This window comes from Pelodiscus sinensis, chromosome 14 (assembly GCF_049634645.1).
Source record: "Pelodiscus sinensis isolate JC-2024 chromosome 14, ASM4963464v1, whole genome shotgun sequence".
NCBI classification, from domain to species: Eukaryota; Metazoa; Chordata; order Testudines; family Trionychidae; genus Pelodiscus; species Pelodiscus sinensis.
In genome coordinates this window covers 19,062,734-19,088,406 of record NC_134724.1, presented here as the reverse complement: position 1 = coordinate 19,088,406, position 25,673 = coordinate 19,062,734, and the positions used below count along the sequence as shown (strand labels likewise).

Below are 25,673 nucleotides of genomic sequence, written 5' to 3'. Positions count from 1 at the left end.
GAGATATTCATAACATTCTGGAAAGATTCATATTCCACTGTTTTAGCCAACTATTTTTCAATCAACACATGTGGTATAAATATCAATAGCACTTGCTCCAGATTGCTCCTGGATAACATTTATTGTATTTGCAGAAAGGATCTTTTGTGATTATTACACAAAATAAACTAAACCTGTCAGACTCTATTTATTCTAAAAGGCTGAAAGTTCTAAGCTGAAGTAAAATGAGGCGGGATGTGTGTGTGTGTGTGTGTGTGTGTGTGTGTGTGTGTGTGTGTGTGTGTGTGGAAATGGACAAATATGTATAAACTGTGCATTGTGTGCCACCTTCTGGTGATAAAAGAGAACCACTGTGTTTAAATTGTATACATCACATACATCTTATTGCACTTCTGAATTTATTATGTAATGGAACCTTCTCAGAGTTAAGGGGCTGCCTTTTGATCCATATTTTGTATAGCACTGAACATACTTTTGCTCCTCTACGTATAGTAATATACTGTTAAAATCCATTAAGGATGCAAAATATTGACTCATTGTTAGCTTGTTAGATGTTCTCTTATTTATACACATTTAACAGATATGAACCACTTATGTACCATCAGTATCAGAGAAGCAGTTTTACACAGTTGAAATTGTTGCAAATGAAGCCAACAATTTGATCTTCCCTCAGTCCTTTTCATTTACTTACACTGTTCCAGATGTGCTTTTGATATTGTCATTCTGTCCTTTATATCCTAATTTTCACGTCAGAGAAACGTTATAATGGTAAAATCCCTGGTCTTAGGGTCATTCATGTTGTTTAGCTTCCCTTTTGTGCTTCTAAATGCGAATTAATAGTGGGTTTCAAAAGTCGGTAGAGGGCAACACTGTCGTATTTTGTAAAAGTATCAAACATATTAGCAGGAATACAGGACAGAATGTTGCTATTCTTAATTAACTTAATGAAGGGAAAGTGTCTTAGTCTTATTTTTCTTTCCTTTATATGAACTGATTATAAAAAGTTATCTGTTCTCATTGTTGGCTTTTTCTTTTTTGTGTGTCCTCCCCTGCCTCATTTGCCTCAACTTCTTTCAGAGACAACATTCTCCAATTAAGGAATCTAATTTCTGGTCTATTTCTCTTTTCATATTCTTTATATTTACTGTAGATAAATTGGTCATAAGTGATTGAGATATTAGCCTCTCCTACTGAAAAATCCGCTGCAGGGTACAAGGGATGAAAAAGTCTCTTAGGTTTTTCACAGTTAAATTGCTGTAATTATTCTGCAGTAACAGAGGGACTTGGGCAGAGGACTTGCCTTCCACCACTATCTGTACCTCCCCCAAAGAATGGCTGAAAACTCATAACACACCGATCCCCAGAAATCTGCCTGGATCTTGGAGGATCTACTGGATCCTCATCATGCCCAGATTTATGCTGACTCTGGACACATGGCTCACCAGTACCCTCCACCTCCTTCGGACAGGGCACCTCCTGCAGGCCATTGCCTCTGGAGACTCCCTAAAAAAGGGCCTCGAGGAATTGATCCATGACACTAGGGGATCTCCATCCTGAAGCTGCATTAACTTTTTAAGAGAGAAGAAATATGAATAGAGGCAATATAGAGGCAATATTGATCAAGGAGGAGGAGTCCCAGTGAGTGACAAGGATATTTTAGAAAATAAAAGCCATTGATGTGGACACAAAGGCAAAATTAGGACAGACAAATAATTGGCTGGATAACCGTAGTCAGAGAGTTGTTGTTAACGGTTCTAAATCCTGCTGGAAAGGGATAACAAGTGGAGTTCCTCAAGGGTCTGTTTTGGGACCCGTACTGTTCAATATCTTCATCAATGATGTAGATATTGGGATAGAGAGTACACTTATTAAGTTTGCAGATGATACCAAACTGGGTGGGGTTGCGACTTCTTTGGAGGATAGAGACATAATTCAAAATGACCTTAGCAAGTTAGAGAAATGGTCAGAGGTAAACAGGTTGAGGTTTAATAAAGAGAAATGCAAAGTGCTCCACTTAGGAAGGAACAATCAGTTCCATACATACAAGATGGGAAGCAACTGTCTAGGAAGGAGCATGGCGGAAAGAGATCTAGGGGTCATAGTGGACCACAAGTTGAATATGAGTCAACAGTGTGATGCTGTTGCAAAAAAAGCAAATATGATTCTAGGTTGTATCAACAGGTGTGTTGTAAGCAAAACTCGTGAAGTCATTCTGCCGCTCTACTCTGCGCTAGTTAGGCCTCAGCTGGAGTACTGTGTCCAGTTCTGGGCGCCACATTTCAAGAAAGATGTGGAGAAATTGGAAAGGGTACAGAGAAGAGCGACAAGAATGATTAAAGGTTTAGAGAACAGGACCTATGAAGCCAGGCTTCATGAACTGGGCTTGTTTAGTTTGGAAAAAAGAAGATTAAGGGGGGACATGATAGCGGTTTTCAAATATCTAAAAGGGTGTCACAAGGAGGAAGGAGAAAATTTGTTCCTCTTGGTTTCTGAGGACAGGACAAGGAGTAATGGGCTTAAAGTGCAGCAGGGGATGTTTAGATTGGACATTAGGAAAAAATTCCTAACTGTCAGGGTGGTCAAATATTGGAATAAATTGCCAAGGGAGGTGGTGGAATCTCCCTCTCTGGAGATATTTAAGAACAGGTTGGATAGACATCTGTCAGGGATGGTGTAGACGGAGCTTGGTCCTGCCTTGAGGGCGGGGGGCTGGACTCGATGACCTCTTGAGGTCCCTTCCAGTCCTATTATTCTATGATTCTAAATTAAGTGGCAGGCCACAACTTTATATTAAAGTCTAACCTGGGAGGGATGCTACTTATCCATCACCAATATTTTTTAATATCTATCACCAAGCATTTAATTGGCTCCAGTGTGGGGCTACAGGCTTCCTTACAATATAACCTGTAATTGGCACCAGGTTCCAGGGCTCCTAAGCATACAACTCATAATGTGGGGATGGCTCTCTCCACAGTGTACCCCCAGGACTTATTAATGGAGATTGCCTATCTCCTGGAGCTGGAAGGGACCTTGAAAGGTCATCAAGTCCAGTCCCCTGCCTTCACAGGAGGACCAAGTACTGTCCCTGACAAATTTTTGCCCCAAATCCCTAAATGGCCTCCACAAGGATTGAACTCACAACCCTGGGTTTTAGCAGGCCAATGCTCAAACCACTGAGCTATCCCTCCCCCAATACCATCTGTCCCTTAATCCTAACACCCTTCCCCATGCAGCACAGTGGGGCTCTTAGGGCTTGTCTACATTTCAAAATATAATTTCAAAATAGCAAGGCGAGCATCCACACTACCACGCCTGTTATTTTGAAATAATGGGCTTGTTGTTTAATAACTCCTGCTTGTGAAGAGGAATAAGCTTATTTTGAAATAGTTATTTGGGGAGTTATTATTTCAAAATAACTTATTTTGAAATAACCTAGTAGTGTAGATTCAGCCTTAGGGTGAGACCTTACAACCTTCATAGGCCCGTGGTCCCCAACACGGTGCCCGCGGGCGCCATGGCGCCCGCGGGGGCATTTCAATGCGCCCGCCAGGTGCTCGGGGCTGGCCTGGCCCCGGGCACATGACGCACGGGCGCTTGCGGGGGGAGCACGCTTGGCGGGGGGAGCGCCGGGCGCGCGGCACTCGGTGGGGGGGGCAGAGGCGGGCGCCGGCCCCGGGCACGCGGCGGGGGGGAGCGCCAGCCCCGGGCGCGCGGCGGGGGGGAGCACCGGCCCCGGGCGCGCGGCACTCGGTGGGAGGGGGGGAGCGCCGGGCGCGCGGCACTCGGTGGGAGGGGGGGAGCGCCGGGCGCGCGGCACTCAGCAGGAGGGGGGGAGCGCCGGGCGCGCAGCACTCAGCAGGAGGGGGGGAGCGCCGGGCGCGGGCGCATGGCACTCGGCGGGGGTTGGGAGGGAGCGCCGGGCGCGCGGCACTCGGCGGGAGGGGGGGAGTGCGCGGCACTCGGCGGGAGGGGGAGAGCGCCGGCACCGGGCGCGCGGCACTCGGCGGGGGGGGGGAGCACCGGCCCCGGGCGTGCGGCCCTTGGAGGGGGCCCTGCCCCCGGGAGCGTGGCTATGGGGGGGCCCCGCCCCCGGACGCGCAGCTGGGGGGGCCACCCCCGGGCGCGCAGCTGGGGGGAGCGAGCGGCAAGGGGGGACCCGCCCCCAGGCACGCTAGTGTCCCCGCCCCCTGGCGCCCGGCGGGCAAACGGCCAAGCCCCCTGGCGCCCGACAACCTCAAAAGGTTGGGGACCACTGTCATAGGCTATGATATCAACCCATGATCCATCACTGAAATCCCAGGTCTTTTATCTCTGGGAATTTACTCTTAACCACACTAGAAACTAGCCACAAGTTGCAACAAATAAACATCACTGCCTAATACTTCAGGTGCTAAGCGCATTTCTACTTAACCCACTCTGGCTTGGTGCTGTGAGGAAGGCAAAAAAACTCCTGAGTCCTTTGCCATTTGCCCAGTGGGAGAAAAAAATCCTACTGATCCCCTGAAAAATCACATAATTGGCTCAGCCCACAGAATCTGTCAGGCCCGGTTCCATTCCTAGCTCAAGTGAGTAGTGTAGGTGCTGGAACAAAGCTCAGAAAGCTCCACGTGATCACTTCACTGGGCTGAATCCAATACAGGCCAATTGGCACCCCTCTCATCCAGCTGGATGCTAGAGACACCTATGGGAAGGAACTTCCCTTGGCAAGTGCCTCCCTCCCTTGCTACTAAGTCACTGATCCTTTCACCACATGCCCCATTAATTTTCCCTGTACATTGATGCATGTGGATGGCATTTTCCCCCTGTAGTTTTTTGCTCAGGCAAAACTCTCTGAAGTCAATGGTATGTTGCATGATTGCAGTGTTGGGTTACACCAAAATCTTTATCAGTACCTCTGCTTGCACTAGCACAGACAAAATAATCCAACAATTGTCTGAATTACTGTTGCTGTGATCATTTTGGTTTGTAGGGACACAGTCCTATATTATGAATGCTTATATTGCCTCTTTAGAAATAGGTCATGATTTCAAAAATAACATTACACTCCTATATTATTATTTAGGTGTCTAAATAAGTGGCCTGACCTAAAGAAAACCCCACTGACTTCAGAGGGAGCTAATGAAAACTTAAGCACTAATGAACGTCTACTTATTTGGATGCCTATAAAAGGATTTTAACATCTATTTTTAAAACCTATTTTTAGAAATCTTGGCCTTAAATTTCAGTAGGTGGCACTGAAATTGAGTTATCTGTGAGTGGCTGCTAGAGAATCAAAAAGTGGGACAGATTTTGCTCCTTGTGAAGTTGGTGCTGGTTTGCAATGACCTACAATAAGATCAGTTACAGGACATCCCCGCTATAATGTGCCCCAGTATACATCTGTTCTGCACTAAATTCATTAATGCTTGTAAGAACTGATGCATTGTAAGTCCTCCCATTCCCTGCTCTTAAGTCACGCAAAAAATCCCCAATTTGCAAAAATGAAAGTCAGCCACAGGGAAGAAAATTCCCCACTTTAAGTTGTTTCGCTGTAAGTCCGAGTTTTTTGGAACATATCTTGGACTTATAGCAAGAACGGCCTGTATTGGGTCTAAAGAAGATTTGTGACCCAGCATTGATCACTGTGGGATAATTCAGGTGAGTACAGAAAGATTTAAGCCACTTCTGCTAGAGAAAAGAATGTTTGAAGTGAGCGCAGAAAGTTTCTTAGAAATAAAGTTTAACTCTGCTATAAATATGTGTTTGTAGGACAAGCAATATTCAGATGACTTTCATGGAGTAAGTTACTCAATCCATAATATTTCCTTCTTAACTTTAGAAGCTAAACTACCATGTCTTCTTTAAGTAAACTTTTGGGAAAAGAAAGTGTTCGGCAAAAAGTGATTTGTGCCAACAGAATTCTGCCTTGCTTTTGAATGAGAAATGCAGGATACTTTATGAGATTCTACATTGCCAGGGAAAAAAGTTCTGAAGAAATATCTAATGTTTTAGAGTCACCATTTAGTAAGCCAAGATTTTTTATAGTGTGTAATAATTCATAGGGCTTTCAAGATTGGGGAAAATTTATTTTTGAGCACTGAATATATTAAAGACACTCCATAGTAGAAAGTTTTTTGTAAAACCCACTTGTTTCACAGTCCCTCCAGAACTGGAATATTTTCCATAATATTTGCTGTCCTGGGGCCACTAATTGTAATTAAAAAAAAAAGAAAAAATAACTTTCTTTTCCTTCCATGGAACATTGAGTATTTTAGAGCTGCTCTGGTAATGGTGGAAAATAATCTCTGTTTGATGTCAGAGAAATAGTTTAAATTTTAAATTTAGTTTTATAGCTCCTTAGGTCTATAGGTCTAAATTTAGGTCTATAGCAGATAGTTTTAACATCAGAAGGTTTAGATCCATGCAGGATTAAAATTCTGGTTTTAAAAGTTTTAAAAGCTCATCAGGCCCCAGTTCAGGAAAGCATCTCTGTTCAGGAAGGGCAGTAATGCACATGCTGAACTTTTAGCATGGGCTTAATTTGTTTATTTAGCATATGCACAGTCGTTTATCCAAGTGATGTCATCTTCAGTGGCATGATGCAGTTCTTCTAGATCTCCACTGATCCTAGTCAGCAGGATTCATTGACAATGGGTGTCATCATCAGTGTTGCACTGCAGCTGCACAAAGGGCCATCATGAAGGCTCCAGCAATACTGGTTGGTTGCACAGAGGCCTTGCCCAGTCTGGGACCTGTTCAACAGGGACCATTGGCAATGGGACAACCAGGGGATTATAACAGCTATCCATTCTTCTTGCCAGTGTTTCCGCCCTAGCATCCTGACATAGAGGATGAGACCATAATTGGCAAGGTGACAGCAAACAAGCAGCTGGTGATTTTAAAAGGTCGTTGTTCAGGGGCTGGCTTAGGTGGCCGCATACTTTTTCCACTAACTTGCTAGTGGCAGCCTCTCATCTGTTATGAGGAGAAGCAGTGTTGCTCAGAACTAGAAGCCATGGCAATGAAGTCAAATAAATGGTGCGGGAGATGTTGTGCATGACGACATGTAACTACATATCCACTAGCTTGGTGTGTGACAAATCCATACTGTTGCACAGTACTTCACCACCAAATACGAGGTTGCAGAAGCTGACATCAATAGAGATGGAACACAATCCCCTTCTTCCCCCTCCCCCCCCACCCTATAACAAACCTGTCAGTTTGCTAAGAAGATTATTGCATGTCTTAGCTTTAGCTTATGTCTTCTTAAGTTGAGCATGGTAACTCAGTGTGCAGTCTATGGTCATGCCTAGGTCAAATTGTTCTCTTTCGCCTCTGGTGATAGGACAAGAAGCAATGGGCTTACATTGCAGCAAAGGAGGTTTAGGTTGGACATTAGGAAAAGCTTCCTAAGTGTCAGGGTGGTTAAACACTGAAATCAGTTGCTCTAGGAAGGTTGCATAATCTCCATCACTGGAGATATTTAAGAGTAGGTTGGATAGACATCTATCAGGGATGATCTAGATAGTGTTAAGCACTGGACTTGATGACCTCTCAAGGCCCCTTCCAGTTCTGGTATTCTATGATTAGTGTTATGCTTGACTTGGGTCCATTGCAGGCTTTGGGAGGTCAATGGCTTTTTTGGGGTGCCATATCTTCGGAAGCCTGCCTTCACTGATGATCATACTGAAGAACTGCGCAAGCCAAGATTTTTTGGGAATTCTGGAGATATGTTGTCATAGCCTACAGCCGTTCCATGCTTGATGCTATCCAGTATTTATTCTGCTCTGTTACAGTGAGGCTACATCTACACTGGCACGTTCTCACGCAAAAACTCTTTTGCGGAAGAGTTCTTCTGCAAAAACTTCCAGAAGAGAGCGTCTACACTGGCATGTGCTTTTGCGCAAGAGCATCCATGCCAGTGTAGATGCTCTCTTGTGCAAGAAAGCTCTGATGGCCATTTTAACCATAGGGCTTTCTTGTGCAAGAAATTCATGTTGCCTATCTACACTGGCCTCTTCTGGAAGAGCTCTTGCACAAGAGGGCTTATTCCTGAGCGGGAGTGTCAGAGTTCTCGCGCAAGAAGCCCTGATTTCATACATTAGAATGTCAGCTTACTTGTGCAAGAACACGTGGATAGTGTAGACAGGCAGCAAGTTTTTGCGCAAGAGCAGCTGCTTTTGAGTGGGATCGAGCCAGTGTAGACACAGCCTGAATGTTTCTCAGCCGCTTCTGATCTGGTGAACACATTTAAACATAAACTATTAATTCCTCACTTGTCTTAATTGCTTTCCTTCACAAGGATGGATTTAATAATATGTTTATGTAGTTTCTTCAGTTGAACCATAGAGTGGGATGACAGAACTCCCAAGAACATCAGTGGGAACTGGAATGTGCCCAAACTTTCACAGCCTTATGATTGTTTGTTTGGAGAAGAATGTGTGTTCCTGAGCTGCACTAGTCCCAGGGACAGTGATGGCAAGCTACTGCCTCCCTAAGATAAAGCAGTCACAGGGCCATTGATTCAGAAAGATTGCAGATTAGCCATGGGTAGTATGAGTGGTGATGCAAATTAACTGCACAAATATGTGCCCAAGCTATCTGGGCAAATTTGCATCCAGTTGGCTAGCCTGAGCTGCCACCCAGCTACTCCCAGCTATACAGCATGCTTGGTTGAGCAGAACTTGCATGCGTCTGTCTGCTCAAGCTGAAAAGCACACATCCAGCTGCAGTGCAGACATACGCTTAGACACTTTACACAACTCTGGTAGTGTAAAGAGGCCCTAAAATGGGAGTCGATATAATTCGTGCTTTTTTATGGCCCAATGTTAACAGTCCTTCATGGAAATGAGAATTAGGCCCACAGGGTGAAATTCACTCTAGGTACCATTTAAGTCCTACATAAGCAAATAGGATTAAATAACATTTTGGCTTCTGTTCAGTTTGCCGCTGCTAAGAGGTGAAAACTCCACATAGTCCTATTGCTAATTTGTTCTCTGTTTGGCAAATGAAGTTTAATGTTCATAAGAAAGCTTATTTATGTGAGCATTTAGAGGGTAAAACATAAGCCTTATCTATCCTTTCTATGAAAATCAGTTCTCGATTTGTGTGACATGCTGTGTACCACATCGTGAGTTTGTGAGCAAGTCCTCTGGGCAGCTGATTCAGTGCTTCTTAAAATAGTAGCATAAGAGCCATAGAATCATAGAACACTAGAACTGGAAGGGACCTTGAGAGGTCATCGAGTCCAGTCCCCTGCCCTCATAGCAGGACTCAGTACCGTCTAGACCTGCCCTCATAGCAGGACTCAGTACCGTCTAGACCTTCCCTGATGTCATGAGAGGAATGGGAGAAATAAGTATGCTTTGCCCTGCTGCGTAGATCATTTTGCAGCAAAAAAACAAAAATAAAGGCAGTATCTCAGCTAGTATTAATTAGCCTGAGTAGTTTTTAAAGTCAAATTAAATGGAAGCTGCATAATGAAAGGCTAATCAACTAAAGTGTAAAATTGTGGTTTGTGAATTGGCTCTGGCACTATGTAATCTTAAGAAAAGGAGTTGAATGTGACGCACTGTTCAAGGTTGGTAACGTACAAAACATAAATACACTTGTAAACATTGTTTTTCTAGAGTATTTTCCAAAAGTCAGAGTTTCTATTGGAAGGAATTTTGGAAAATACAGTGTGTGCAAGAACTTGATGTCTTGAGGGAGAGGCAGGGCAGAAATAGATCTGTCGTTGGAAGTATAAACAAATAAAGATGATGGAATCAGCTTGAATTGTGCATGCTTCCATATCCAAGAGCAAAGCCTGGTCAAGGGACAATATGAGAAAGTAAAGGAGCTGTTCAAAGGTTGCTTTACATTTTTCTTCTGACTTTTTTAAATTCATTTGTAGGATGCATCTCTCCACACCTTAAAACACCATAAACAAAAACCAAGTTCTGGACAGACTGCTTCATATCTCTGGATTCACACCTTATAAGGCACAGCCTGGAAATCTTTATGGTACTTTATGCTTCCCAGGTTCTGGGCTACTCTGGATGGTGAAGCACAGCAGCATGCAGCATACACTGGCCCTCTACTGCCCTGTCCCCACCCACTATCCTCTATGGCCTCTGTTCACTGCCAGAGTGGAGTAAGAGACACGTTGCAGGATCCTAGAGCCTGGACACCAGTCTTATCCCAGAAATATACATAGCAATGAAACAGTCCCTCAGCCTGAGCCCACGTTGGCTAGCATAGGCCAGCTCTAGCTTTTACTTTGCTGTGAGATGTACCGTAAGGCAGTGATTCTCAGCCTATTTACCATTGTAGACCATATTTACAGTTCTCTTGTGGGCCACATTCACACACTATATAGACCACCTGTATGGCCTTGAGGATGTCATATGAGCCACAGCTGTGTGCTGATTGAGTTGCTGTTGCCTGGGGATTGAGAATCAGTGTGTTGACTGTCATTAGTTTGGCTGTAATCCAGGTGTTGCCACTCAGTGGTTAAACTAAGGAAGAACAAGAAAGATAGCCCAAGGGCAAATTCGACCACCCTTAGCCAAATAGCCCAGTAGCATTCAGGGCCCTCCCTACACACACAAAATGATATTTTTTCAGCCAATAAAATGCTGCACTGTAGTGATTCCATACAATTACCATATAATTATGATTAGTGCATAATAGCATTCATTGTCTCACATTAGATTACATTTTTAAAGACATATTAGATTTTTTTTCAGAGAAGAATCCCTTGCACTTCATGGCATTTCCACATCCACCGCAAATGGCAAAATTCATGAATACTGGGAGCCCTGGCTGCCAGCCCATGTGGTTAGCTCCCCACGGCTCCTGAACTCGCCATAGCTGCTGGGAGCTAGAGTGAGTTCCCCTATGGTTCCCAGCCTCTGCTGCCTCCAGGACAGGACAGGAGACCTGTGAATATGCAGAACCACAAATAGCATTCCCGGGAATTGCAAGGGTCTCCTGTATTTTCCCTCTTGTGGTGACACTGCATAGTAGATTTAAGATTTATTGTGCATTTCTATTGGGAGTAAACTGCAAAACAGCCACATGCAGTTCTGTTTATTCCTTAGACCCATCTCCCTTCTGAGGGGCAGGGTTTGAAAAATCAGTGCTTCAATCTTTATTCCTGTGAGGTACTTGGCCTGCCTTTCACTCTGGGCAGTATTGCTTGCTTGTCTTCAACAAGGAGAAATTCACAGAGGCTGTTGACATAAAAAAAAAGATTATTTGCTAATAATTCAAACAGACTTTAAAGGGGAGTATGACAGGTGGCAGGATTTGTGACCTGCAGGGACAGGAAGAGCTATCCTTTAAACTCCTTGTTTATTCTGGAGCCCAGGCCAGAGAGCTCACTAGCTCCCGTATAGGCCCTAAAAGGCTTAGATGTTGTGGTTTGAGCTCTGAACACACAAACCTCTGGGCTTCAAAGCCCATGCCTCAACAAATACGCAGCTGTTTTTAGCATGGTAGCCCAAGCCCTGGCAACCCAAGTCTGTCAACCCGGCTCTGAGCTTTGCTGCCACAGACTACCACTCCCTGTGTAAATGTATCCAAAGAGGGTCAGAAGGAACAAGAAGCGGGGACAGAGCAACATTACAGAGAGAATCCCTAAGAGAGGGTAGTCAGTAGGCCGACTGCAGGCCAAATCCAGACTGCCAGATGCTTTTGAATGGATCACAAATAGGGTTGCCTGATAGTTTAACAAAAAGTAACGAATACATACACCCCCCGTCAAAAAAAAAAAGCACGGGGGAATAAAAAGGGGGGAAGACCAAAGTTGTTAAGCAAAAAAAAAAAGGGGGGGGGGAGCCAAAGTTGTTAAGCAAAAGTTCCACCACTTCCTCCAGTTTGAGACCACACACTATCCACCAATGCACCCACCCTTACCTCTGAGCCAGCCCCCCAGTCTCCTTATCCCAATGCACTCACCCCTGCCTCAGACCTAGGCTCCCCACAGTGTCCCCCATCCCAATGCACTCACCCTGCCTCAGATCCAGGCCACCCTAGTGCCCCCCCATCCTAATGCACTCACCCCTGCCTCAGACCCAGATCCCCCTAGTGTCCCCCCATCCTAATTCACTCACCCCTGCCTCAGAACCAGACCCTCCTAGTGCCCCCCCATCCCAGTGCACTCCCCCCTCCCCCTGAGGGAGGCATCCCCAGCGTTGGGAGCCCCCACTCCAATCAAATCTCCCCCCTCCCCCTCCACAGTGCCAGGCACGGAGGAACAATCTGACTTTTAACGTGGCTGCTCCTGCCGCCTGGCCCGGCAGCCTCGGCTCGCATTATAGGGAGAGAGAGGCATCACGTGGCTAGCTCCCCGTCTCTGCTGGTCACGTGAACCAGAGCAGCATGCGCTCCCCTTCCACCCCACCCTGGCGCCCCCCTAGCATGGCGCCCGGCAATTGCCCCCCTTTGTTAGACTCTGCCACACTCCTCATTTCCTGCCCCTGCCAGATGCGGCAGAGGAAAATTGTCCCCACCAGGCTTCCAGCCTAGGGAAACCGGAAATACCAGACATTGCACATGTCCGGTATTTCCTGGGTTTTTTTACAGGACGGAGTCTGCAAATATCGGACTGTCCAGGTGAAAACCAGACACCTGGCAACCCTAACCACAAAATCCTATTATTTTCATTATTGTTATTGTTATTAAAAAATAATTGACTGCCCCTGCCTAGGAACAAGACAACCTTGTAAGAATGTGTAGCCTATGCTTGATAGCTTATATTTAATTTAAGTTAAGAATACAGATAAACACATTTTGGACATTATTTGTGCATGTGTGTGCTGTTTTTAAAGCAGCGTCCCATAGGGCTTAGTGAACCAAACAAATAGGGCTCTCTGTGATATTAATAGGCCCATTGCTATCTGAGAAGGATTCATGTTAGCCAAAAAGATTAAATTAATTACAAGAGATGCTTAAAACAAAAGCTCTTCCTAAGTCCACCAGGATTTCTCAAAATAGTGTAAAGCTTCTTCTGGACAAGTTGAAAGATATCTTCTGATTTTGGAAACTTGTGCACTCTACAGACCATAGCTTGTTTTTGTGCTATTTTGTTCAGTGGTACACAGTCTTTTCTTTTTCTCTCTCTCTCTCTCTCTCTCTCTCTCTCTCTCTCTCTCTCTCTCTCTCTCTATGTATATATATATATATATATATATATATATATATATAAAGTTTTCCTGTGGGACAACAGAGTGACATCATCACATCACTCTGTGTCCTGCCTGCCTCCTCCCTCCCTCCCCTTTGCCAGTGTTTGGCTGCTCTGTAGGGTCTGGGGAGGCCCCAGAGCAGCCTCTCTCCCCAGAGGGGGCCAAAGTCACGAAGACCTTTCCTCTCCCCCAGCCCCTGGTGTTCTGGGAGACAGGGGGGCCGAAGCTGGAGCTCCGTGGCTTTTCCCCTCCACCCCCCAGTGCTCTGGTGGCCAGGTGGCCTTTCTCCTCCTCCTCCCTCTCCTCCTCCCCCCCCCCCAGTGCTCAGTGGATGGAAGCCGCAAGCCCCATGGCCTCTCCCCTGCCCCCCTTCCCGGTGCTCGGGGGTGAGCCATGCACCCTCTCCCCCTCCTCACCCCAGTGCTCCTGGCAGCCAGGGGGAGGAAAGAGCCAAGGGTTGGGTGGGAGTGGAAAGGGCCAGGGGGGGCAAGAGCCGGCGTGGCCTCAGGGCCAGGAGCAGTGGAGGGAAAAGCCAGGGCTGGGGTAGGCTCAGCCCCTACTTCAGCAGGGGAGAGCCTTGGCCTTGTCCCAACCCCGCAGCAGTCAGGGGGAGAGAGCCAGGTCAGCCTCCACCTGGCCCTACCCCCGGCAGCCGGGGGGGGGGGGGGGGGAGAAGTGCTGGGGTTGACTGGCCTTGGGCAGACCTGGTGCCCCAGGAGAGAGAGCTGGGACAGGCCAGAGCTGCCACACCTCAGCCTGGCCCTCCCCAGAGGAGATGGGGCTGCCTAGCCCCAAAGAGTGGGATGGCAAGCATAGCAAGCAAGGGACATCACTCCCTAGTGAACTTAAAAACAGTTACTAGTTACTAGTTTGTCTAGTTTAAATCTTTGATAATTTTATAGAGTGTTTCTGTCGGATTGCTTTCTAGAGAAATTGGTATGAGGAATATTTTCCTTCAGTGAAATAGCTGAATCCAAAAAATGTATCTGGTTCCTATTATACTGAAGGAAAAATGTGAGGTGTGCATTGAAAGTACTAAGCCAGTGATGGAATTGTTAAAGTTCTTCTTAAGGGCCATTCCACATCATGAAGACATAATTTGTAAGGCAATACTGCACAATGTTCTGTGAAGAAAGGGGTCTGAATTAGTATTCAAAATGGTTAGTATTTCCAAATGTTCTAATAATCAGATAGCTCTACCCATTATAATATCCTTAAATGACCAACAATAAGTGTTTTTAGTCAAGAAAACACAGTGTAGAATACAAAATAACTTTTTTCATGCCTGCTTCATGTGAATCATGCATAGTGCCTCTTTAAGCATGGCCTTGTGCCAGATATGACAAGAGTGATGCAGAGTGATTTCCCTGAACCTTTGGGACTTCAGAAGAATGCCACTGATCCAGCAGCTGGCGTGAAGGGTTGATAATAAAGTACTTTTAACGTGCTGGCATTAGTGGCTTGCAAAATTTTGATTTCAAGGCAGATGTTTGGGGATAAGATCAAGTTTAGAAAGTAGTGATAATGCTGTTTGATTAACAAATATCGCTCCTTTAAAAGAAAAAAGAATCCTAGTTTGACACTTGAGATGTTAAGTATCAGACAAGAGTGAATTCTTGGAAGTTAATGGTTTAATAGAAAAGATGACAGAATTTCACTTAAAGAGCAATTATAATACAGTTTGCCTTCTGCAGCACAATGAAAAAGAGTGTTGTGCGTTAGACTGTTCCTCTCCCTATCCCTTCATCTGCTGTAGAATTGTCTCTCCAGATCCCATCATGTGGAACAGCCTTCTTATACTCGGGGCACACACCAACTCCCTGCTCTATTCTCAAATCCCATATATGTGTGTATTTCTCCCACAAGTGAAAGCACAGTTGTCTATTGTGCCTCCTAATTACTCTGTCTTTCTCTGCTTCTATTTTAAGAATTTTGTAATTTTATTTTAGCCCGGGATTTAGTTTGTATAAAAGGTGCTATTTGAAATGGCCTGATCCTGCAAACATTTACATGAGTTGTCCTTATTCATCTGAGCAATCTCATGCATCCAGTGGAATAAATTATTTGAACATCGATTTGCAAAATAGGCTCTTGTTACTTTCTGAGAATTAATGGTCATTTGTAAAGCTATTCTGTTAGGTTTCCATGGAGTGTTTAACTTTTTATTACTGATTTGTGCTGAAGTACTGCTGAAACTGAGTGTTATAAATGGGAATTATCAATTTGAGGATATTTTGTTGTGAATGTAGAAATGTGCTTACATTGTTAAGGCTGCTATTGCTTTAGATTGCAATGTCAGCACAATATTACAACAACTCTATGCACTCTGATATTACAGTGATGGGCAACAGTGGAAAACCCTACGAGATAAAACCTAAGTTGTATTTAAAGTAATCATTGTTCTTATTTGCCTTTTTAAGGTGTTCCCCACCCGAAGGTAACTTGGCTTAAGAAGAAAGAATCCTTACGAAACAATTCTTTCTTGCTTTTGAATGAGTCCTTATTTCTGCAGAATGTTTCATTTGAAAATGCAGGCACATATAGTTGCACAGCAACCAGTGTTCTTGGGAAAGCAGTATCCACATCTGTCCTCCACTTATTTGGTGAGTGTAAAATCATAGTTCATCATTCCTAAGCAATGACAAACCATTTGGGTTATCAAGTGTTGTTCTTAGAATCGATAGGGATGTGTTTAGATAAATATTTAATCCTCTAATTGGCATGGATTTGGAATTTCCTGATGGAAACTGGCCCTTTTGAAGTATGTTTTTTCATTCTGTACTGTCTGTTTATGCTGACTTTGAGCACAGAGAATTTGAGTTCTGATGCTTCTTTCTTGGTGCTCCACCCACTTGCTACTAAGCAACTACAGGCAGTCCCCGACTTATGCAGATCCGACTTATGTCGGATCCGCACTTACGAATGGGGCATTTCTCGCCCCAGAGCTCACGGGCGGCGGGTCGCCACCCGTGTCCTCCGGGGCGAGAAAAGCTTCTCCCGGTCTCCCTGGTCTGCTGGGGGGGTCCAGCAAAGCCGCTGGACCCCCCCAGCAGACCAGGGACACCCGAGCAAAGCTGCCGCCTGGGCGGCTTTGCTCGTTTGCCCGGGAGCAAAGCCGCCCGGGCGGAGGGACCCCGCTGCCTGTGCGGCTTTGCTCCTGTCCCTGGTCTGCTGGGGGGGTCCAGCGGCTTTGCTGGACCCCCCCAGCAGACCAGGGGGACAGGAGCAAAGCCGCACAGGCAGCGGGGTCCCTCCACCTGTGCGGCTTTGCTCGGGTCTCCCTGGTCTGCTGGGGGGGAGGGGACGCAGCTAGTGCGCCCCCCCCCCAGCAGACCAGGCTTTTGTTGCGGGACGCCTCGGGTAGAGCAGCTGGGCTGCTGCCGGGTTGGTCCTGTGGGAACCTACCGGCAGCGCCCCAGCTGTTCTGTCCCAGGCTCCGGATTCAGCAGCTGTTGAAACTGATCAGGCTGATTCCAGGAAGCTGGGGGCAGAGCAACTCTGCCTCCGGCTTCCTGTAGTCAGCCCCTGGTCAGTTTCAGTGGCAGCAGCTGAATCTGGAGCCAGTTCCCACTTACATACAAATTCAACTTAAGAACAAACCTATAGTCCCTATCTTGTACGTAACCCGGGGACTGCCTGTATTCCATCTTTTGGACAGCAGCCTATAGTCTTTAAGCAAGATGCCTGGGTCTTTGGGAGCCTTGTTAACACTCTGTAGGAGATAAGCCCAGATTAAAGAATGCTTGGTGCGCTGACCTGGAGACAGAGGGCAGGCTTCCCAAGGAAATGCAGAGCAACCCACTTAAACTAGTGGAAGTTCTAATTTCAGAAGCTAATAAAACATACACAAGTGAAAAATAAAAATTACAAAACATGGGAAACCCACTCCAAGTGTCTTTATCTAACTCAGTAAGAAATAAGAAACTGAAAATGAAAAGCAAAAAATGGCTAGTTAATCAATTCAACTGAGAATATACTAGTCATGTTAAATCCCACAATGCAAGCTTGGCCCCTAATGTAAGCGGGGGAATGATCCCGCTATTGTGGGGAACTTTCCTGGCTTCTATACCACCCCGGTGAAATGAACCAGCGAAAGGATCTGAGTCCCCGCTCCCACTTCCTTTACCCCACAGCTCCCTGATCCTGAGGGCTCCCCCTCCACTCTCCTGAGTAGCAGAGCCCTTGAAACCCCAACAAGGCTGGGCCCAGGTTTCCTGGGGCTTAATCCCTGACCTTGTAGTCACTAGGGGCAGGAGTTAGGGTGTCCCCACTCCGAGGTGCTCTCTTTACACTGCAGGCCTTCTTGGCCCAGTGATCACTTCATAAGGTTCAAAGCAAATACAATTTATTAAACAACAACTGATTAAAGAGAAAAGAATAAGACAAAATGAGAATGGTTAAATGAGAACACACAGCCCTGCTCTGTAGCACAGGGACATCAAAACAGCAGCCTGCAGAGTGTAAGGACAGTCCACAGTCTCTTCCTTAGAGGCCCCTTAGAGGCCTTGGATGTGCTGCAGGGGGCTGCAGGCTGGACACGCTTGCTCTGGCAGTGACCACACAGCCTCAAGCTCTAAGTGGCCAGACCCCTCTCCCAGTCCAGAGCCTCTCCCCACACTTTGCAGTTCCCAGCTGCTCACCACATCCAGCTGCAGGCTGTGCTGTGTGGCCAGTCTCTAGCTTCTTGCGTTGCTTCTCTGTTCCTTTTGGCTCTCTGAGCACTGCCAGTCTGCTGCTCAACACAGGGTCTGCGCTCTTGAGCTCTGTGTGTCAGGCTCAGCTGCTGCAAACACTGCCCCTCAGCACACAGCTTGCTTTGCTAGTCTCTCAGCTCCCTGTTTTTGCAGGACTTCTTCACACAGCTTGTCCTCCTATTTCAGCTCTCTGTCTTTGCAGGACCTCTTCTGCACACAGCTTGTTTGTTCAGAGAGAGAGCCAGAACAATCCCAGCTCACAGGGAGGATGGGGCCTGGCCTCTCCCCTTCCTCACTGGCCTGTCCAACCTGTCAATCAGGCTGAGCTGGAGTGTTGACTGCTTTCCATTGTCTCTGGGGTCAGTCAGTCTCATGAACTCTTCCCCTTCAGATACTGTGAGCTGGCAAACCAAAAACTCCCACAGAGTTTTAGTGAGGGGTAACAGTCCCCTTACACGAAGTACCTCCCGTGCATTGATCTTCCATCTGTAAAAACTACCTCCCCAAACACTGTGGTCTGAGTTCTGTTACAAACCCTCATTGTTAAGCACACAAGTATTGGTTGGCTTAGAGATGGTGAGGGAGTGTTTCTGCAGGTAAAAAATTTGAGGGGATATGAGTCTCTGCATAAGAGCGGGATTGTGGAGCATACAGTAAACAGTGGCAAGAGGATACACACATGGTTTCCACCTCCCTCACTGAAGCAAAGGAGCCAGGTGTTTCTGAGGAGGATAGTATAATAAAAGATGTGTCGCAGGGCTGCTGGTTAGAGCCTCATCTCTATTTGTTTCCCAGTCACCTGATGCTGATTCAAATGAATTTGAAGTAGGTAATAGGGGCCAAATACTGCAATTCTTAGTCCATGTTCAGGCAAAATTCCAACTGATTTTAATGGAAAGGAACTTTTGTCAGTGTCAGGACTTGAAGATTGGGCTATATTGAGTCTTTGAACCCCCTACCAGTATTAGAGGGGCTATGAATGATCAGGAGCCTTAAAAAGCATTGTAGGTCAGACAGTAGTTCTGCCCCTCTCTGGCAAGTTATGTGACAGCATAAAATGTACATAGTCTTCACATTCATGGAGTAAAAGGACTAAAGATCTAGCTGGCCCCTGCTGAGGAGGGATGGAAATGAGTGTACTCCGTCTCCTCTTTGTGTCAGTGCAGGGTTAGCCATAATCAGGCCTTAAGTTGGTGTACATACCACCATGCACATAAATGCTTCAGTAGATACTTTGTTATACTGCAAAATAAAAAATGCAGAAGAGTTCAGCTAATAGGAGCAGCCTAAGAAAGTAGTAAAAAGCAATAAAAAAAACTAAACCAAAGGAGGAGGCAGAACCATGTATAATATGTACATTCATTAAAAATAAACTTGGATAAAGTAGTAAGAACTAAGTATGTTACTGACCTATTGACCATGTTTTTGGCAGTTACCGTATATACTCGAGTATAAGCCGAGTTTTTCAGCACATTTTTGTGCTGAAAAATGCCCCCCCCCCTTGGGCTTATACTCGAGTCAGCGTCTCGAGAACTGAGGCGGGCGGGCTCAGCGCGTCTCTGCCGCCGGCCGGGTCTAGCCGCGTGAGCCCGGAGCTCCAGCTCCGGTAACCGAGGCGCTCGGGGCGGGGGGCGCTGCCGGGAGTGGGCTGGGCTCCATGTGTCGGGGGCCATCGCTGCGCGGGGCGCTCGGAGCCTCTGCCGGCCGCTTGGGTTGCGGGTGCGCCCGCAGATGCTGCTCGGAGCCAGCGGCCTCGCCCCAGGGCCGCCGGCAGGGAGGCTCGGGGAGCAGCCGAGAGGGGCTCTGGCCTGGGAAAGGTCCGGGCGGGGGCAGCAGGGGCGGAGCTGGTTGGACCGAGTGTCCGAGCGTCTGTTCCCCTGTGTGACTGGTGCTGGCGCTGGGCGCTTTCTTGCAGGCGGCCCTTCAGGGGCTCATTGGATTGGCGGGAGGACTTTGAGCGGGAGTTACGGTATTTTTGATACCATATTGTTTTTGTTGACCCCCTTTTCCACTTACAGAGCTAGGTTATTGTTTTTCTTTGAAATAAATATTCATGTAATTTTATTGGTATCTATCTTCATTTTTTACATTTAGCAGTAGCTGCCTCATTTCCTACCCTAGGCTTATACTCGAGTCAATATTTTTTCCCAGTTCTTCGTGGTAAAATTAGGTGCCTCGGCTTATATTCGGGTCGGCTTATACTCGAGTATATACGGTATTCTGGCATTAATGTGAAAAAAAGATATTACTGTAGTGACAAACATGATTCCATCCATATTATGCAGCCACTACCATACAGAGCAGATTTTTAATAGATGTCTTATTATTATTTTAGCTATTTCTCATATTTCCATCAGAAGGAACCAAGTGATTAAGCTGACTCCAATGAGAGGATTTTAAAAATTGCTGCATATGACTATCTGATAATGAAAAGTTAAATGACATTGTCTTGAGAAACATTAAACAAGATCAAAGATTTACATAATATTTTATTGCACTGGATGGATAACAGGGTTGTTTTGTTAAGATGAAATTTCGAATGATGTTCAGTTACAAATGTTCCTCTAAAAAAACTTCTAAAAGAAGGAGGGTGTGTGTGTGTGTGTGTGTGTGTGTGTGTGTGTGTTTCAGTGCATTCATGCAGAGGTTTTCTACACTGGGTCATGGCTAGCTGGCCATGAGATGTTTTGTTTACTTGAGGCTATGTCTAGACTGCAAGCTTCTTTTGAAAGAAGCTTTTTCGGAAGAGATCTTCCAAAAAAACTTCTTCCGAAAGAGAGTGTTCACACTTCAAAAGCGCATTGAAAAAGCGATCTTTTTCGACAGAGAGTGTCCGCACTCATTGGACACTCTCTCGCATATAAGCTGTGATTACTATGGATGGAATAGCCACCAGGGCACCTGTGATTTTTCCTGGAGGCCTCTTCTTTCGAAAAAACTCCCTCTTCTGCGTCCACACATACCTTTTTCCAAAAGAGCTCTTTCAGAAAAGGCGTTCTTCCTCGTAGATTGAGGTTTACCAATATCGGAAAAAAACCTGCATTCTTTTGATTTTCTTTTGAAAGAACGCAATTGCAGTGTGGATGTAGTTAACGGTTTTTGGAAAACGGCCGTTTTTCCAAAAAAACCCTGTAGTCTAGATGCACCCTGAGTGTTCATAGGTATGCCTTCTTGCAGCCTCCAGAGGCTGTGGTTCACCATTCCTGGCCAATAGGAGCTGCAGGAAGTAATGGCTCAGCCCGCACCACTTTCTGCAGCTCCCATTGGCCAGGAATGGTATACTGCAGCCACTGAGAGCTGCAAGTGACCATACTTACAGATGCTCAGATTAAAAAAAAAGCATCTTGCAGCTAGCTAGCGGCTTATCCTTACAAGCTGTGACCCAAAGTTTGAAAACCCCTTCATTAATATACAAGACAATGTTCCTAAAGAATTCCAAAACATGGTAATCCTTCCGTTTCATGAATAGAATATTGGACAGTTTGATCAAAATCATCCTTGTAAGTATCTTTTTATCATGTATTTCAATGCATTGTTTTCCAGAAAAAATGGTTCCAGAGACTAACACAGTATCAATAAAAGGTAGCAGGAGGAAGCGTGTCCTGATGGCATCTGGAATTGGCACAAATATTAGTGTAATGCCTGGTGATCTATTAAGAATAGGTATGCTGCTTTGGCTTTGTTCTCAAAATTAAAAATTGTGTTAGTAATAACGGCTTTAAAATGGAAAGGACAGTATTAGGATGGTCATACAACAAAGATTAAAGCCCTAGGAATATCTGTTTTATCGCTAGAGAAACATCTGTAATCAGAAACTGGAAGATGTCCCAAAATTCTGCCTAGTCATCACATTCTAGCAGCTATGGTCCATTGTAATAGAACAAGCAAGAGTGCTATGTTATGGTCATCACTGAATTCTCCTGAATTATCATTAACTGCTGTTAAAAACTATCATCTGACAAACAAATGCATATAAATAAATATAGCTCTGCCAATATATCATGATTGCATGCTAAACTGATCTTTTGTTTTCAGCCTGATTTGGTCATTTGGAGACATTCACAACATTTCCTGTTGAAATATGGAGGGTTTTTCCTTTTTCTTATGGGTCTTCATCTCTTCTTCTGCTTTGATTTATCATAGCCCTGATTTGTCACCCATCAGAACATGCTATCTTCTCTCAAAGATTTTTACTGAAGAGGGAGAAAGAAGTGATGGAGTGTAATTTTTATATAAGGAATTATTTTAAAACAATTAAAAAATGGTAACTCTATATATCACATGGTCTATCTCAGTGTTTCTCAACCCTTTTTTGCTCATGGCCCCCTTCTGAGCCTCGTTTACCTCTGTGGCCCCCCTCATAGCCACTGTTAGTTGGAAAAAAAGGTACATAATTTACCTAATGTTCTGTTTTTTCCATGTGGCCCCCTAGAGGTAGGGCATGGCCCCTGGGGAGAAACTAATATTTCTGTTTCCATTTTTAAAGCTGGGGACCTCTGGCAGGAGGAATTGAATCTGTGACCTTAGGGGCCAATGCCATGTCCCTCTACAGCATGAGCTAAAAGCCACCTGGCTCCCAAAGCAATAGAGCAGATTTCACTCCCCCTTGTCAGTTATCTTTGTGCTTCTCGGTTACACATTCATGTCTGTTACTATAAAGTAATATGCAGTGATCTCTATCAGGACATGTATGTCCTTTTAAAAAAGGAATCCATATTTAAACATTATTCACAATCTTGGAATGAAATCCTGACTTTGTTAAAGTCAATGGGAGTTTTACAATTCATTTCAATGGAGTCAGGATTTCACTATAAAGAATATAGTAAACTCTTATTAAAGTGGAGGGAGAATGTAAAGAATTGTGGCAGCTGTACAACAGAGCCTCCACTTTAGCTTTAGTGGAAGGTAGCTTATCTGAGAGTACTCAGGACTCATTTTGCCTTACCTCAGATTTCTGTAAATTAATACAGACCCCTCTTTTTACTTACATGGAAGGAAGGTTCCACATACCTGTACACAAATAGAAAACACAGATACCACAATATATCCATTCAGCTTAGAAAAAAATACTAAAATGCCATTGATTTCTAGGTTGTCCAGTGCATCCTAATCAGAGAAACATGATTCACTGGTTCTTCAGAAATCATCCAATTGAGGAAGTTAAAGGCTTAGTATATAGAGCCCTGATTGGAGGACGCATCCTAGAGGTGAACACTATGGCTGGTCATTTTGATGGACAATACAAATGTCGGACTTCGACTAGTGTAAAACCATTGTCTGTTTGGGTAAATGTCAAGAAGGAAGGTTTGTGGAAAATTCTATGACAAATTCTTATTTTTAATCACGTTTCTCCTGAATGTTTTGAGAACTTTATTGCTCTTGTTGCTAATTTTCACCTATAAAGTATTAAGTCCCCACTTCTGTAAACACTAATGTGACACTCAACTTTAATTATGTGAGTTAAACAGATGTATTTGCAGGATCAAGACCTTGAATTTTATGTGAATGCTCATTTTATTCATTTATTTTATAATATATCAACGAGAAGCTACTCAATTCATTGTCTTGATATGTTACACAGAGATTAAATCAGGCAGGCAAACAGCCCAGCTCCTACTACATTTAAACTGCAGAGATGCAGCTGGGATAGGTTCCAGACCAGGTGTGAGCTGGGACTGAGCCAGGATTGCTCAGTCCTAGTTCATATCGGGTTCAGTAGCCCCTGTCCACAGGGGGTCCCAGTGCACGCACCACTCCTACCCTCCGCTTTCCCTCCCCTCCCACCGTGGACAGGGGCTGCTGCTAGAGCAATCTCTGTTCATGGTGCCGACGGGTGGTCACAAACAGGGCTGCTGCCAGAGCAGCCGCTGCCTATGGTGGGCCCTGTCCCCCCCCCCCACACACACACACACGCTGCTGCATCTGATAGAGGCAGCAGAATGGGAAGGGGGGAGAGAGTAGGTGGCACCGCATAGACAGTGCTGAGGGGAACCAGCTTTTAAGCTGGCTCCCCGCAGTACCAGCTCCTGCTTCTTGCTGATACAGAGGCAGCAAGGCAGGGAAGTGAGTAACCTAGGCTTCTCAGGTAATCGACAACTACTCACTTACATCCCTAGCCCAAACATTTTAAAAAATGCAAGAACTTCTTTGTTTTTTGTTGTGGTTTTTTTTGTACAGCAGGCAAATTAAGGCCACTGCTGCACAGTGTCATCATAGTTACACAAACAATACAGTCTCTCCATCACAGTTGCAGTCAGTAAATTTAACCATTTCTGCTTTGTAAAAAGCCCTTTGTATTATTTTAAGAAACCCAGAAGTAAGTAGGAAACACTGAAAAACAATAAATTAAAGAATTCAGTATATGCTGTAGCATTGAGACTGTGGATGCAGATGGTAGCTATCAATTATTTTTGATTATTACAGAAAAATCTGACTCCTTCTATAGTCACATAAAAATCTGTCAACATAGTACTTACTCTTTTACCATGTGTCAAAAAAAGGGAGGGCAGAGTGTGTGGAAAGGAAATCATTCGGATTTGTGATCAAATATAAGGGCTATAATTGTTGGAGATGATTGGTCTTTTATATAGTGGGTTCTTTTTTTAAAAAAAAATCCTTTTTCATCTTGTCAGGTGTTTTAGTGGCTAATTATTTATGCATTAGATGCATTTTCTATTGTTTATACCAGGCAAGATTATCTTAAATCCTGAAATGCAAGGAATCTGGAGTAATGATTAGTTCTATATAGAGCAGGCTTTTTACAGAACAGCAAGAAACATGAAGAGCATTATGTTACAGTTTTCTTTTTTTAATGCTCTCTGTATAAAGATTGCTATAAAAGCCTTTAAAGAAGTTCATCAGTTCCTACTATGAGCAGTTTCTGTCTTCTTGCACACATGCTAATCCTGTTGACTTCTTGGGAGGTCCATGTGAATACTTGAGGGCAAAATTTGACCTGTTAGACAGGAACTAAGATTATTTTTCCATGAGCATAGTAGCTGTCTGTCTTATGGAAACTGCTGTATCACAATACATTTGCTAAACAATTACTATCTATAATGGTTTCTCTCACTAATTTTTATTTGCATTTGTTCTATTAAAAGACTATAAATGGGAATATGCTGGCAATAGTCCTTGTTCTGCTACCTGTGGGAATTCAGGAACCCACTACAGAAGGCTACAGTGTGTGAATTCAGAACAACAAAAAGTGAATGAATCATTATGTGAAAACCATCAGAAGCCAGTGGTTAGTTATCAGTCCTGCAATGTACATGACTGTCCTGCCAGGTAAATCCCTTCCACTTGCGTTTCAATCTCTATTAATACTTTCTTTCAATATATGCTCACAGACCCCAGAAATTGTTTCCATTTCTTCTACTGTGACTCTGTAATATACTAGCTTTTGTGCAGTGATTGGTCCTAAGCCAAGGGAGATGTGAAGAGCAGCCATCAGCAACTATAGAAATACGAATTCTACTACACACAGGGCAGCATTCAGTCAGAATTTTAAGCAACTTGACATTGGAACAGCATGGTTCAGAGCTCTAAAGCAGAGGGGTTACCCTGGAGTCATTTTTAACTCCAAAGTGGACTCTCAAGATTGAATTGGTTTATATTTGTGGAATGGATGGTAAAAACCTTGTAAAACGTACTTGCTAAGGAAGTGTATTAATGGTAATACATCAAACAGCTGAAATATCAGTGTACTTGCTTATTACATTTAGATATAGTTGGGCCATGCATCCTGCCCTAGATAAATTTGTGGCCTTCCCAAAATTTCTGCCAGTTTCTGAGTGGAGTAGGGCCATCCCCAGGAGCTGACTAATCT

General features: G+C 44.7%; 1 protein-coding gene across 9 annotated transcripts in view; it reads left to right on the top strand.

Annotated features, from left to right (window-relative positions):
• ADAMTSL3 (ADAMTS like 3) overlaps positions 1-25,673 on the top strand; it is a 372,565-nt gene that overhangs the window by 322,502 nt on the left and 24,390 nt on the right. For 7 of the 9 annotated variants that reach the window (XR_012895741.1, XM_075897127.1, XM_014581638.3 and 4 more), the window contains exons 24-27: positions 15,572-15,754; positions 21,389-21,508; positions 22,937-23,149; positions 24,949-25,132. Coding sequence is in view for 7 of the 9 variants with exons in the window: in XM_075897127.1 (XP_075753242.1) it covers positions 15,572-15,754; positions 21,389-21,508; positions 22,937-23,149; positions 24,949-25,132 (700 nt within the window). In the remaining 2 variants the exon portion in view is untranslated. Of the gene's footprint in view, positions 1-9,874; positions 9,985-15,571; positions 15,755-21,388; positions 21,509-22,936; positions 23,150-24,948; positions 25,133-25,673 lie in introns of those variants that run through there. The other 2 variants (XR_012895743.1, XM_075897128.1) reach the window with 2 other exon arrangements.